General features: G+C 39.0%; 1 protein-coding gene across 1 annotated transcript in view; it reads right to left on the reverse strand.

The window, feature by feature from the left end:
* Positions 1-14,652, reverse strand: part of ACADL (acyl-CoA dehydrogenase long chain) — a 56,664-nt gene extending 42,012 nt beyond the window's left edge. The window contains exons 1-4 of the mRNA XM_055290473.2: positions 14,387-14,652; positions 9,422-9,577; positions 6,424-6,561; positions 4,822-4,986 (exon numbers count right to left, since the gene is read on the reverse strand). Of these exons, the coding sequence (XP_055146448.1) occupies positions 4,822-4,986; positions 6,424-6,561; positions 9,422-9,577; positions 14,387-14,589 (662 nt within the window). The 5' untranslated portion in view covers positions 14,590-14,652. The remainder of the gene's footprint in view (positions 1-4,821; positions 4,987-6,423; positions 6,562-9,421; positions 9,578-14,386) is intronic.
* Positions 14,653-15,837: the final 1,185 nt, after the last annotated feature.

Raw genomic sequence — 15,837 nt, forward strand, 5'->3', positions numbered from 1 at the left:
TAGTTGGAAGTAAAGCTCTCCTCAGCAAATGTAAAAGAATAGAAATTATAACAAACTGTCTCTCAGACCACAGTGCAATCAAACTAGAACTCAGGATTAAGAAACTCACTCAAAACCGCTCAACTACATGGAAACTGAACAACCTGCTCCTGAATGACTACTGGGTACGTAACAAAATGAAGGCAGAAATAAAGATGTTCTTTGAAACCAACGAGAACAAAGACACAACATACCAGAATCTCTGGGACACATTCAAAGCAGTGTGTAGAGGGAAATTTATAGCACTAAATGCCCACAAGAGAAAGCACGAAAGATCCAAAATTTTTTTTTTTTTGAGACTGAGTTTTGCTCTTGTTGCCCAGGCTGGAGTGCAATGGCACAATCTCGGTTCATTGCAACCTCTGCCTCCCCAGTTCAAGTGATTCTCCTGCCTCAGCCTCCCCAGTATCTGGAATTACAGGCGTATGCCACCATGCCTGGCTAATTTTTTTGTATTATTAGTAGAGACGTGGTTTCACCATTTTGGCCAGGCTGGTCTTGAACTCCTGACCTCACATGATCTGCACACCTTGGCCTCCGAAAGTGTTGGGATTACAGGCATGAGCCACCGCATCTGACTGCATTTTTTTTTTTTTAAATCACTCTCTGTATTAGGCTAAATAATGACCCTAAAGATATCAGGTCGTATACCCTAGAGGCTGTTCTACTTTACATGGAAAAAGAGTCTTGCAGATGTGATTAATTTAAGGATGTTGTGATAGAGAGATTATCATGAATTATCTGGATGAGCCCTAAATGCGAATGTCGTTATAAAAGAGAGGTAAAGAGAGATTTCATAGACAGGAGAGAAAGCAATGTGACCACAAAGGCAAAGACTGCAGTGATGAGGCAACAAGGCAAGGAACGCCAACAGCCACCAAGAAATAGAAGAGGAAAGGAGTGAATCCTCCCCTATAACCTCTGGAGGAAGTGTGGCCCTCCTGATACCTTGATTTGGGCCCAACAATACTGATTCTGGACTTTTAGCCTTCAGAACTGTAAGAGAATAAATTTCTGTTGTCTTAAGCCACCAAGAATAAATTTCTGTTGTCTTAAGCCACCAAGTCTCTGATAATTTGTCACAGATGCCATAAGGCAACAAATATACTCTCTTAGAGCCATTTACTTTGAATTTCAATTATAATAAAAAGGAATTGTCTTTCCCACCTACCATACTTATCTGACTCAAGTTTTTTGAGAACACGTGGTGTATCAAGATCATATTTATATGCTCGGTGCCTAGCATGCTGCTTTGTACATAACAGGCACTCAATAAACATTTGTTAAATTATATTATTAAAATGCCAAGTATACAGAAAAGAATTAATATAGCAGGCCTGAGACTGCTATCCTTAGAAAGGCCTGTTACAACATTGTCCATGGCTAGCATCTGAGAATCTGGATTTCAGGAGAGTTCCCACCATTCCCAGTACTCATGAGAGCGGCTTACTGTCTGAACTGTTTGTGCAAACAATTTGGCTTATGCTGAATACCTGCTTTCCTTTTAGGGATCCGAACTTTTGGTACCTGCCAGGCAGAGGGTGCCTATATGACCAACCTCCACTATAAACAAGAGACTGTGCCCGGCCTGAATGCTATTATATGATTCTAACATTATATTTTTCATCATAAGTATGCATAAAGTATCAGTAACTAACGTCTGTACATAGTTTATTAAAACAATTCTTCTATGGCTGGGTGCGGTGGCTCATGCCTGTAATCCCAGCACTTTGGGAGGCCAAGGCAGGTAGATCACCTGAGGTCAGGAGTTCAAGACCAGCCTGGCCAACCTGGTGAATCCCTGTCTCTACTACAAATACAAAAATTAGCTGGGTGTGGTGGTGGGCGCCTGTAATCCCAGTTACTTGGGAGGCTGAGGCAGGAGAATAGCTTGAGCCTAGGAGGTGGAGGTTGCAGTGAGCCGAGATCACGCCATTGCACTCCAGCCTGGGTGACAAGAGTGAGACTCTGTTTAAAAAAAAAAAAATTCTTCTATACAGGGACATATCAAAGGAAATAAAGGTAATGATATAGCTCAGTTTGTAAATTTTTCCTAAATTTTTGAATGTTATATATGAAATATTAAAAATGAAAAAGTATACTACTTAGTAAAGCCAACAAGTTAGACCCTCACAATAATCTTCTTAAGTATCATTTTCTCAATTTCATTGATAAGAGACATTGAAGCTCAGAGATTTTTACCCAAGATCACACAGCTGGTGTCAGAACACTCTGGCTCCAATGCTGTCAACAATTTGCTCTATGAACTTGGTTAAAATACTTCATTTATTATTTTCTGTTTCCTTCTTATATAGAAATCATATCTCTGTATTCCATATATCTTATTATAATAGCCATATAATAAAATCAACATGAGATCAGGTGCAGTGGCTCACACCCATAATCTTAGCACTTTGAGAGGCTGAGGCAGGAGGAATGCTTGAGTCCAGGAGTTTGAGACCAGCCTGGGAAATATAGTAAGACCCCATCTCTATTTCTTTAAAAAATAATAAAATAAAGTAAACATGAAAGCATTTATAAAATGCTAAAGTAATACAACATACAAAGATACATAATTATATATATAGTGAAGATTTCCTCCATGGAAGGGGAAAGGGCCAGTGAAATTCTGGATGTTTTTCAGCAATTGCAACATTTTTTTCTGTGGAGGCCAAATCAAACCAAAAATACAGACAGTGCTCAATCCATCTCTGAGGGCAGGCAAAATGAACCATATTCCATCTTCTATCTTCTTTTCTTCCCACATGTTTTTCCCTATTTCATGCCAATTTCATGCCGTAATTCCATAATTCCTCAACACTCTATTACTCTTCTTCATCTGTGGCTTGTCTCTGTTCTTATATTCTCTTACCCACATGGGCTCTTTGCTCATCTCTCTAAATACCTGACTTATTTACTATCCTCTCATGACTTTCAATGACCTTCCAAAAAAAAAAAAAGAAAGAAAGAAAGAAAGAAATCTGCTTATTTTCTCCATCTTCATTCTCAGGTTTCCTTCTTAATTATATACACTTAACCACGGAAGATAAGGCCAGAGACTTTAAACAAAAATCACATGAACCTTTGTTTGCATGTCTAAATTAGAGATAAATCAAGATTTCATTTATTCTATAGCCTCTTTTTGAGAGCTAACATGCAATGAGCTGGAAGTGGAACATGCTAACCACAGAGCTAATACAACTCAATCTGAATATTGGCAGTCAGCCGGGTAGTTAATGAAATTAAAAGCAAATTTTAAGGAAGAAGGTTAAATTTCTACTTGTTTAGATCACACTTGTAGGCAACAGAAGTGAACAGAAACCTTTAATCTTTGACAAAATTGTAGTATTGACCTATAATTAGGGATTTATATCTTAAAAAGATAAATACAATGTAAAGATATTGCAAGTCATGCTATAGAATATTAAGAGATTTAAAAATAAATAACACTGTCAGAAAAGAAAATCTTACAATAAAAAAGGAGGGCCTGACCTCCGCAAAAACAATTCCTGGATTTTTCACTTACCACTTCTTTGGCATCTTTAAGTTCTTCCTTTGCACTATTTGCTTTCTGTTGACCCACAAGTTGCTGCTGTCTTTAACATAAATAATTTCCCTTACCAGTTAGCCTCAAACCACTGCCCCCTCTCTACATTTCCTTTTACTACTCAGCTCTGAGAAAGATTACTTTGTGTTCTCTGTCTCTGTTTTCTCAATAACCATCTCACTCCCATAAAAAGTACTTCTGCCCCTCCACCCCACTGAAATCACAAAGGATCATCAGGCCTGCCAGAACCTCTTCTCCATTCTCAACATCACGGTGGCCTTGACATTACTAACTTCTTTATCCTTTCCTACAGCCTTTCCAACTGACTTCTCTTCCTACTCATGTCTAGATTTCTTTAAAACTCTCAATCCTTCTGTCTCTCTTGCTCCATCTTCTTTTGTACAGTTCCAAATGAAACATAATGCCCAGATTTTTCTCCCTGGTCCGTTTTTTGTGTTTCATTTTTCCTCTTGAGGATCAGGTCCCACTCTGTGGAAGCTCTTTCTCCCATTCTTAAAAAACTGGTTCCTTCTCATTTGTCAAATCTCAGTTTAAATACAACCACTTTTTATAGGCTTTTGTTAGCATTCACATCTAAATTTGTTTTTCCTTATCCCACCAAACACAAACATACCATTAGTCTGTAGCACAGTACTTCGTTTCCTTCACAGTACTTCGTTTCCTTCACAGTACTTATCATAATTTATAATTACAAAAATAGATACTTGCTTATTTCTTGCCCTTCTCCTCAGTAAGCACAGGGGCCACATCTGTTTTGTTCACTACTGTATACCTGGCACACTGAAGACACTTATGAAATAACCAGCAAATAACTGAATATGTGATCTTATTCATTCCTACTGTATCAACTCTTATAAATGAAAGACTTTTAAAACCTATTGCTACTCCATCCTTGTCTCCAGAATTCCAAATATACCTTTATAACGAACTGCTTGGCATTTACATGTGAATCTCATCCTACACCTAAAATTCATTATGGTGAAAATTCAACTTACACACTACCATTTTCTTTGCACAAAACTATGTTAGTATCTCAAACATAGCATACATTATAATCCGCTTTATTGTTATTTTCCGACTTGAGGTCATGAATTATCCTGTGTTCATCTTTGCCTTCCTCCTAGCATATAGCTCAGTCTGTGTATTCACCAAGTACTAAGAAAATGTTAAGGCACTGCTTCCAAGAATCCAAAGTCAACTAAATATTAACTTACCTTCCAGCTCCAGGCTCTGTCATTGCCAGTGCACCAATACATTTGCCTGCAGTCATCTGGGGAATAAAGTGCTTAATCTGTTCTTCTGAGCCATGGTTTGTAATATAAGACATGACAATACCTGAATGAATACTAAAACCTGGGCCTGAACAATTTGAATAAGCTCTTAGAATGAAAAAAGAAGAAAAATTAGAGCACAAAATAGCAATTAAAAAACGACTATTATAACAACAATGTATTAAAGGTCCTATCAAATTGTTTGGTAGTGGCCTATCTCATCACAAACCTATCACATTCCTGAGTGTTTTCTCTTTTTGTTTTTACTAATTTTAAAATTTCTGGTTCCAACACAATAACAGTGGTCTACCAGAGTTCAATGAACACTTACTTAATTGAGAGAGAAAATATTTTAAAATATGAATCACCTGCAGTTGTATTCCTCTAACACAGTGGAATAACTGTATTCCTCTAATTATCTTTGCCATGAGGATATATTCTAATAAGATGGAGTCTTGGTAAAACAAAGAAACAAAAGCACAAAAATAAAAAATAAAAAAGCAAAAAATAGAAAAAAAGAAAAAAAGGACCAAAAAACAAAACATAGAGTCATGGAGTGAATTTTTTACTTTGCTATTTTCTTGTAAAATTATGACACACATACACACACACAAATAAAAATTTAAAATTTAAAAATAAATTATGTGACACAACAAAATCCTATTTTTTTACATATATTTTAATCTTAAATAGCTGCAAAATATTCCAAGTTGTTTATGTACTATAATTTACTTATCCATTCTCCCACTGATGGATGTTTAGATTGCTTCAACATTTGGAGAACTGTGACCTAACATGACAATGATTTCTGAACACAGCATCTATTCTTCCTATTAAATTATTTACTTAGGATAAATTCCCCAAAGTGGCATTCTATGTCAAAGAGCAGGAATATATTTTTTAAAATATGTTTTCACCTTTTTATTCCCCCCAAAATTTATTGTTCTAATTTATAATGCCACCAATAGTGTATGTCACTTTCACTGCAATCTTGTCAGCACTGGGTATTAGGATTTTTCGTTTTCACTAATATTATAGATACTCAAAATGATACTTCCAGATCAGTTTAATTTGCATTTGTTACTAAGGATGAACTTTTCTCATTCAAAAAAACCTATTTGCATTTCTTTTTTGATAAATTATTGCTTCAAATCTTTGCCCATTTTTCAACTGCAATCTTTATTTGTTCTTGTATATTAAAATTCTAGTATATTTGATGGAAATATATTTCTACTCTGCTGTTCTCTTTCAAATATCTTTTCTAAGGCGGAAAAGTAACCATAAGCATTGACAGGAAAAAAAAAAACTATCTCTTTAATTTTCAATAGTACCTATTTCGGCAACTTAAAAGGATTTTCCTACTATCCCACATTCAAAAAATGTGCAAGAGTGCATGAGGGGTGTAATCTTATACATTTTACACTGAATTTTCAATCTTCCAAGATTAGAAAACGTTTATTTGTTTGTTTGTTTGTTTGGTCATTTCAGAAAGGTGAGTGGTGTGTTTACAAAACAAGACTCAACCTTAAAGGTGTCCATACTTACTGCTCCTCCCAGACAATAGCTGCGGAGTACAAATCCCCTCCAATTCCACCAAGATGCTCTGCAATATTGACACCAAGCAGTCCTTGTTTTCCAGCTTTTTCCCAAACCTCCCTACTTACTTCTCCAGCTTTCTCCCATCTGCAAATAACAAATATTTTAAATTCAGAGAATTTTAAAATATTATTTAAATGGCCACAACTTTGAACTTATGAATGATTTTGTGCAGAAATGCATTCTTAATTTAAGGTAATTATTTTTTTTTTTTTTTTTTTTTTTTTTTTTGAGACGGAGTCTCGCTCTGTCGCCCAGGCTAGAGTGCAGTGGCGCGATCTCGGCTCACTGCAAGCTCCGCCTCCCGGGTTCACGCCATTCTCCTGCCTCAGCCTCTCCGAGTAGCTGGGACTACAGGCGCCCGCCACCGCGCCCGGCTAATTTTTTTTTGTATTTTTAGTAGAGACGGGGTTTCACCGTGGTCTCGATCTCCTGACCTCGTGATCCGCCCGCCTCGGCCTCCCAAAGTGCTGGGATTACAAGCGTGAGCCACCGCGCCCGGCCAATTTAAGGTAATTATTTACATTAGCCATATGCTTCTATTTGCCTCTGACTCTTTTATCACTTCTCTTCCTCCTTTTTTCTGCTTTTTTTTTTTTTTTTTTTGAGACAGGGCTGTCACCCAGGCTGGTGTGCAGTGGCACAATCATGGATCACTGCAGCCTCAAAATCCTGGGTTCAAGCAATCCTCCCACCTCAGCCTCTTGAGCAGCTAAGACTTCAGGCACCTGCCACAAAGCCAGGCTAATTAAAAAAAATTTTTTTTTGTAGAGACAGTGTCTTATTATGTTGCCCAGGCTGGTCATGAACTCCTGGCCTCAAGTAGTCCTCAAACCTTAGCCTCCCAAATCGCTAGGATTACAGGTATGAGCCACTGCACCCAGCCCTCTCCTCTTATTCATATTTGCCATTGTCTTTCCCCATCTTGACTATTTATTGGACTTGAAAATTATACTCACTGATATTCATTGATGTAGTTTTGCTCTGCTGGTACTCTTACATGCAAGCTTAGTTATGGCATGTTGTCATGGGAATTTGCCTAACCTGTATTGTAAAAGGCAATTCTCCTTGGCATATTTCCTTAAAGTGCTGAACTTATGGGACAAGCATACAAAAGCTGACAAAGTAGGGCACCTCATTACAGTTTAAATAGGAAGAACAGGAGAGCAGAAGCACCTTGCACCATAGCTCTATATCAAATTAACTTCTGAAAACATTAGACATTTGTGTAAGGTAGGCAACCTCAGGTTTTCTTCTTTAAAAATGAGAATGGCAGAATGAGGAAACAGATGGCTAGTTGGAGATAGTGAAAAAATATCTGAGACTTTTTGTATTTTTAAGTGGATTATAGTTAGTAAGACATGGGGTATTTGAAGATACTGACACCACAAAAATTTTTAAGACTTGGATTATGTGTGTTTTGAATACAGTTCTTGCTTAAAGTAGCTTTGGAAATATTTTTATTATTGACTTAAAATTTGTCAGCTCCTATTATTTTATTTCAAAGCCTTCTTAACATTTTTTCTGGAACAAAATTTAAAAGCAGTGAAGAAATAAACAAAAGCGAGCCTACCAGAGCAAAGTGTACTATGTGTCTCTTGTCTTTAATAAGCTGGTTGAAGCCCGATGCGGTGGTTCACATCTGTAATCCCAGCACTTTGGGAGGCTAAGGCAGGAGGATCACTTGAGCCCAGAAGTTCAAGGCTGCAGTGAGCTATGATCATGCCCCTGCACTCCAGCCTCAGCAACACAGTGAGACCATGTCTTAAAAAACACACAAACACACAAACAAACAAACAAACAAACCCTCAAAAAACAGAAGCTAGTTGCTTTTCACCAAAGACTAATCATGGCTTCTGGCTTCTGAGTTTAGCTTATTTTGGTCATTCTTACCAAGAAGGTATTAGTAAAAACCTAATGGAAGTTACTTTTAATGCTATTTTAAAACCATTCTAAATGTTGTAAAGAACAGATGTCTCTGTACTTTATGGCAGTTCAACTTACAATTATTTTACTTATGATGGTGCAAAAGCAATACACATTCAGTCGAAAACATGCTTACTTCAAGTAGCCATATAAGCATTTTGTTTTTCACTTTCATTAGAATATTTAATATATTACATGAGTTATTTAATACTTTACTACAAAGTAGACATTGTGTTAGATGATTTTGCCTAACTGTAGGCTTATGTAATTGTTTCGAGCATGTTTAATGTAGGCTGGCCTAAACTATGGCATTTAGTAGGCTAGGTGTGTAAAACCTCACAAACCTATGATGTTCCTGAACCATTTCTCTCTTCATTTTTACTAATCTTCTAAATTCTGCTTCTAACATAATAACGGTGCTGAGAATTTTTTTGTTTTTATAATAACATAAGAACAGTGTTAACATAATAACAATGCATTTTTGACTTATGATATTTTCAACTTGTAACCCCATACTAAATTGAGGAGCATCTGTACTAGCATTGAGTGAATTTTGGAAATGAAGCAAAATCTTATTGTAATAGAAATGATAAGTTTCCAGTCAATAAAATAATAGTAATTAATTAATCAAGAACTATCCAGAGGTAACCAATTGCTTACCAAGGTTTGCATTGTGCTGACTTTTTGGGTTTTTACAGTTTAATTAATTTATGAAGCAGAAAAAGAAAGACTATGAAATTGACTAGTATTTTGTTACCACTTACCCAAGGTTTTCAAAAATACTACTCTTAGACTAAGTTGGAAATTTTCAAATTTTCTTATTTGTGTATAGCACATTATAAAATTCATTTAAAAAGCTCTAAGAATCCTGGGATCTTATAGTGTTATGGTGAAGAGCAGCAAAAATGTTAATAAAGCCCTGAACATACTATGTTTTCTGTATAGTAATATATGGCATTCTAGGAAATGGTCCTATCATACCCCTAGTATACATTACATTAGAGGAAAATGTGCCACTTACTCTGAGTGATGAGGAATCACTTCTTCTTGGAAAAACTTCCTTACACTTTTCCGGAAAATGTCATGCTCTGGAGAAAAGATTCTTCGAATTCCTATATCTGTTAATTTTTTAGCAGAAGGAGTTTCTAGACGTTCTTCCCCTCCGGAATGAGAACATCTTAAAAAAAATATATGCAATAGGAAAAGTAAGTGAATTGTTACTCTTCATATCCAAATTAGTGCCACTGAACAACATGGATTTCTTTCACAGAGAAACTTGAGAGGCAAGTAGAAAGAGTTTGAATTATGACAAACCTGGGTTCAAATTTGAGTGCCACCACTTTTGATGGAATCTACCTCATGTAGCTGGAATTAAGAAGTACCTTATCATTATTCAACTCAGTCTCTATCTCCAAATCCTTAAAGAAGATGATGCCTAGAACTAACCACAGGTCTGACTTGAGGTGAAATGCAGTATTGTCAGGTGACATATGGATTACATTATGTAAAATTCAAATAGTACAATAGAGTAATACTGAAAAATTTTCATATCATGTACAATGTTTAAAATAATGTAAAGCCTCCAAAATTAGTATTTTAACCAGATTCACACAATTTCAAATTGCAGGTGTATAAGATGCAAACCATGTTGATGTAATCACCACATTACAAACCTAATCTGGCTGGAGATAAAAATACCCATCAATCTCTGATAAAGATTCTATAAAATGGAATTATTTAAGACCTACTCCCATCCCTCCCACACCAAGCTTCAAATGAGACTCTTTTGTAGTTCCTTCAGTTCAGTGGTCTTCAGCCTTTTTTACCCTTGAAGTACCCCTGAAAGAAATTTTGAAAATCTATGCATCATTTTGTACATTTTCAAGTTCACATCTAAAAAACTTATCATATATTCAAATCTTGCCAAAGGATGCTTTTTCTATTTTGCATTAAATTCTAATTTAGTGTATTTCTTCCTTAGTTGGACCATGCCTTTTCTTTTCTAGTCCTTACCCAGAAAAGATCTATTTCATGTAACTATTCAAAGTAGATTTAAAGGGTTTTTAAAAAAATAACTTTTTACTATTACATGTTTCTTCCTATTTTTTTTTTCGTTTGTTTGTTTGAGATGGAGTCTGGCTCTGTCGCCCAGGCTGGAATGCAGTGGTGCAGTCTTGGCTCACTGCAACCTTCGCCTTCCCGGTTCAAGCCATTCTTCTGCCTCAGCCTCTGTAGTAGCTGAGATTGCAGGCGCCTGCCACACATACCCAGCTAAGTTTTGTATTTTTAGTAGAGACGGGGTTTCACCATGTTGACCAGGTTGGTTTTGAACTGTTGACCTCAAGTGATACACCCATCTTGGCCTCCAAAGGGCTGGGACTACAGGCATGAGCTATTGCGCCCAGTTGCTATTACAACCTATTTCTAAGGTTTCCCTAATTATCATTTTTTTTGTGGCTTATTCATTCATTTAGTTAGCAAATATTTACGAGTGCCAATTCTGTGCCAGGCACTGTTCTAGTAACTTGGGATACAATAACGAACAAAGGACTAAGATGAGGACAAAGATCTTGGCTTTTAAGCTTACATTCTAACAAAGGGAGACTGAATAAACAATAAACTATAGATATGCAAATTATATAATACCTTAGATAGTGGTAAGTATTATGGAAAAAGAAAAGTAGAGAAGGGATCAGGAGTATGTGCCTGCGGGGAGGCAGAGACAGAGAGGTTGCCGTATGAAATAATGTAGTAGGCGGGGCTTGGTGGCTCACACCTGTAATCCCAGCACTTTGGGAGGCCGAAGCATGAGGATTGCTTAAGCTGAGGAGTTTGAAACCAGTCTGGGCAACACAGTGAGCCCTGTCACTAAAAACAAACAAAAAAAAAAAAAAAAAAAAGAAAAAGAAAAAAGAAAAGAAAAAGAAAAAAAAAATACTGCAGTCAGGGTAGGGTAAACCAGAAAGGTGAGATTTGAGCAAACCCTTGAAGGTGATAGAGTTAGCCAGGCATACCTCTAGAATAAAAGAGTTTTAGGACAAAAGAACAACTAGAGCAAAGGCTGTATGTCTGAACAGTGTCTGATGTGTTCTAGAAAGAGCAAGGAGGCAAGTGTAGCCAGAGTGGGCTGAGAAGAGTAGATGAGGCCAGAGATTCTAGGAAGAAGAGATAACAGGGGACCAGGACATGCAGGGGACCTTGACCATTGTCCTGTTGCATCAAATAAACTAACATCTACTTTATCCCTATAATGGAAATGATCGGCTCCTTTTTCTTGCTAGTAGAGATAAAACTATAAAGCACGTATTTGTCCATATAGATTTTCCATACTTGAGAGTTTCCCTCAGAAAAAAAATATGCTGAGATTAGGAAACTGGAGCTGTAAGACACTGAATCATTTGTCAACATAATAAGTAAATAATAGAGCCAGAATTTAAAATCGAGTCTTACTGGATATTAAAATTGAATAGCCTATACTGTGTTAAGGAAATCTCTGCAATATTTTTAAGTAAAATGCATAAAGACACAGGACAGCAAAAGAAATGCCAAAAGAATAAAGACTTTCAGGTCAGTCAAAGGTGGTCAAGAGAGAATACGCAGAGGGAAGAAAATCAAAACACTTGGCAGGGAGTTTATTGCAACACGTATTTCTCAGTCTAAAGATGAAGAAATCTGTAATGGAAAAATTGGCATTTTTTTCTCTAAGGCAATAAACTGCAACTAATCTTATTGGCTAGGCTATTATTATTTTTTTTAAGTCTCCTACATTTTAAAAGGGAGACAATCTCCACCAGCACCTTCCACACATTTATAACCTGGAAGCTGGTTATAAATACACAATCTCAGGGCCCATCCCAGACCCACTGAATCAGAAGCTGTATTTTAACAAGATTCCCAGGTGATTCCTTTGCACATTAAAGGTCAAAAAGCTGTTACAACAAAACTGTAGCCCCCCAGCCCATTCAGAGGGTCTCTCAGGTCTCCCTTTTTCCAGTGTTCTCTACGTCAGGCCTCTGAGCCCAAGCTAAGCCATCATATCCCCCGTGACCTGCACGTACACATCCAGATGACCAGTTCCTCCCTTAACTGATGACATTCCACCACAAAAGAAGTGAAAATGGCCTGTTCCTGCTTTAACTGATGACATTGTCTTGTGAAATTCCTTCTCCTGGCTCATTCTGGCTCAAAAGCTCCCCCACTGAGTACCTTGTGACCCCCCACTCCTGCCCACCAGAGAACAACCCCCCTTTTTCCTTTACCTACCCAAATCCTATAAAACGTCCCCACCCCATCTCCCTTCCCTGACTCTCTTTTCGGATTCAGCCCGCATGCACCCAGGTGAAATAAACAGCCATGTTGCTCACACAAAGCCTGTTTGGTGGTCTCTTCACACCGACGCCCATGAAACTCTATCTGAGGGTAGATTTTCTTGCCATGCTTCAATCAAACTAACTTACACCAATGGATAATACAGAAGCAGATGTAGTTATCTGGTTATCTTTTATTATGCCAGACATTAAGGGAGTTGTAAAAATGTAAAACAATGTCACTCTTTTCACTTTTTTTCTGTTTGCTTAGGAAAAGTTATTTTTCATAAAAACTGTTATTTATGTTAACATGTAATGAGCTTCTTATTGTAACTTTTAAATAAACTAAATATTTGTAAAATTTCTCAGTTATGTAGATACCTTTTGATAACGACAGACAGATAGATATAACCTACATAAACATTTGAGGTCCTGTAAGTTTAAGAGCATAAGGGGTGTTATCAAAAAGTTTGAGGCAGCACTTTGGGAGGCCGAGGTGGGCAGATCACGAGGTCAGGAGTTCGAGCCCAGCCTGGTCAATATGGTGAAACCCCTGTCTCTACTAAAAAGATCAGCCGGGTGTGGTGGAGCATGCCTGTAGTCCCACCTACTCAGGAAAGCTGAGGCAGGAGAATTGCTTGAACACGGGAGGCGGAGGTTGCAGCAGTGAGCCAAGATCGCGCCACTGCACTCTAGCCTGGACTACATACACAGTGAGACTCCGTCTCCAAAAAAAAAAAAAAAAAAAAGTTTGAGGATCACTGTCTTATAATGTTCCAAGGAAGAGTTAAGTATGTATCCTAAAGAAAAGTCACCTTCTCAATGACGTCTTCCCAAATCTCCCCAGGAAAAGTAGGCATTTTGTTTCATAGCTCTCAAAGAAAATTAGAGTACCTTACACCAATGCCGTCATTCGCAAATTTGCCAATTCCTTCACCCTTATTAAATAATGAATTCTCCATGCTTCCAATTTGTTTACCCAGTGAATAGATTTTATGCATCAGACAGTATCTGAAACTTTTGATCATATTATAAACACCACCTTAGTAGTCACTGAACTACTTAGACTCTTCATTAATCCTCTGTAGTTAGATTTGTTGATAAATCTAAAGCTAATTTCTTTGTTTAATGGAACCCTCGCCAGGTCATTTCTAGCCCAGCTTGTCCTGGACACTTCTGGTCCGCGCCGCAGCCCGGGCACTGAGTCCGGGTCCCAAGTTCACTACCGCGCGGCGAGTCTAAGCCGTGGGGAACGCCGGGTTCACAGCTCAAACTGGGACACAGATCGCAGCCCGCGCTCCTGCAGCCGGGCCCAGGGGGTGACCACCTCCTCCCAAAATGCAGGCTCCCGGGTCCCACTGCAGGCCGCTGAACTAGACGTGCTGGATTGGGGCTCCGTAATGAGCTTCTGGAGAAATCTTTCGGCTTTCCCCGACGTGGGCTCGGCAGTCTGTTCTCGGGGCGGCACGGCTGACACCCCTTTTTCCTCTGCCCCGAAGCTGGTTGCACCCAGTCCGCGGCATCCAGGAAAGGAGGCCAGCTCTAGCCCCGCGCCGGAGTGGCGGAGCACTCCCAGCCGCGCGCGCACCGCCCCGCTTCAAGCCAGCGACAGGAGTGACTCGCTGCCCCGCCCCACAGCCTCCGGGCCTGCAGCCGCGGAAGTCCCGGCTGGCACTCACCGCGCGGGGGGCAGCGGGCGCGGCGCACAGTGGCCGCCCAGGACGCGTAGGGACCCTCGGAGAAGGCGCGCGGCCATGTCCGAAACACTAGGGGCGGCGGGGCGACGGAGGCGACTCGAGGCAGGGTCCCCGGGAGGGAGGACGATCAGCTGAGGCGTCCACCTGTGGTGTCCTCCCAAAAAAGCGCTCGCACACGCCCTCATAAAGGCGCTGCGCGCGCTCTTCCGGAGCCCCAAGGACACCACAGGCTGGTCGCGAGGGAACACGCCCCTCTTGGCTGTCAGCAATAGGATTTTACAGCGAAACTGCTGCCTTTGCTTGCAGCATTCTTTCTTGTTTATCTAAGCAGCTCTGAGCCTTTTTAGAGTCCTGAAGCGCTTTGAGTAACGGATGAAAGCTATGGAGCCCCCAAATACGCGCAAATACCTAACCATAAAAATGTACATGAAGTTTATTTTGTAACGTTGGAAATTGATATACTTAAAGTGGGCAACTGAATAGTTTGAGCAAACCTTTGAAGGTGATAGAGTTAGCCAGGCATAGCTCTGGGAGCCCGTGCTATTTATTGGTAATAGCAAGTAGAACGAATTAATCCGATACAGGATTTAGTAGAGACAGGATTTCACCATGTTAGCCAGGATGGTCTCGATCTCCTGACCTCGTGATCTCCCGCCTCGGCCTCCCAAAGTGCTGGGATTACAGGCATGAGCCACTGTGCCCAGCCGGTTCTGTTAATTCTTAAAGGTCCAAGTTCAAGTACATCTGTTGAACAATTACTCTCGCCCTCATGGACATTTCAACTAATAAAAGCATGCCCTGTAGAACTCTCAGGTAAAAGATGTGAAATATCCCTCAAGAGAAACATAAATGGCTCAAAGGGTTCATGAAATCCTGGGTGATTTGCCTAAACTATCTAGGTACTTTGCTTGACTTTTCATTTAATTTTAGCACAGCTAACTCTACATTCATGAACATATTTGTTCTTATTTCACAAAAGGAAACATACTAGAAAAAAACTGATAAACATTATGCTAACCAAATGTGATTCAAATTAGCTTCACCAAGAATGGAACAAACTAGCATCAGAGACACCTGTATTGAAAAGAACACCACATTATTTATATATTGTTGGGAAAAAAGGCTGAGGGTTGGGAAGAAAGCTGAGGCAGGGCTTGCATGACTGACACAATGTCTTCTGGAATGTGTTTAGACTTGCTGGCTCCTTGCTTCTAGCCCTCCTAGGCCCCTATTCCCATTATCTCAAGTAGCAGAACATGTTCCATACAAATGTAAACCTCCATTTACTCACCTGTAAATGAAGAATAACAATATCTATGTCATAGGGTTGTTGGGAAGATTTTTCAGATAACGGAGGTCAGGTGGTTGGCACAAAGACGGGAATACAATAAACATTTGATAAATGGTAATTATTGTTGTCATCATTGAGAAAT

Source organism: Symphalangus syndactylus, chromosome 8 (genome assembly GCF_028878055.3).
Source record: "Symphalangus syndactylus isolate Jambi chromosome 8, NHGRI_mSymSyn1-v2.1_pri, whole genome shotgun sequence".
In the NCBI taxonomy this organism is placed as follows: Eukaryota; Metazoa; Chordata; class Mammalia; order Primates; family Hylobatidae; genus Symphalangus; species Symphalangus syndactylus.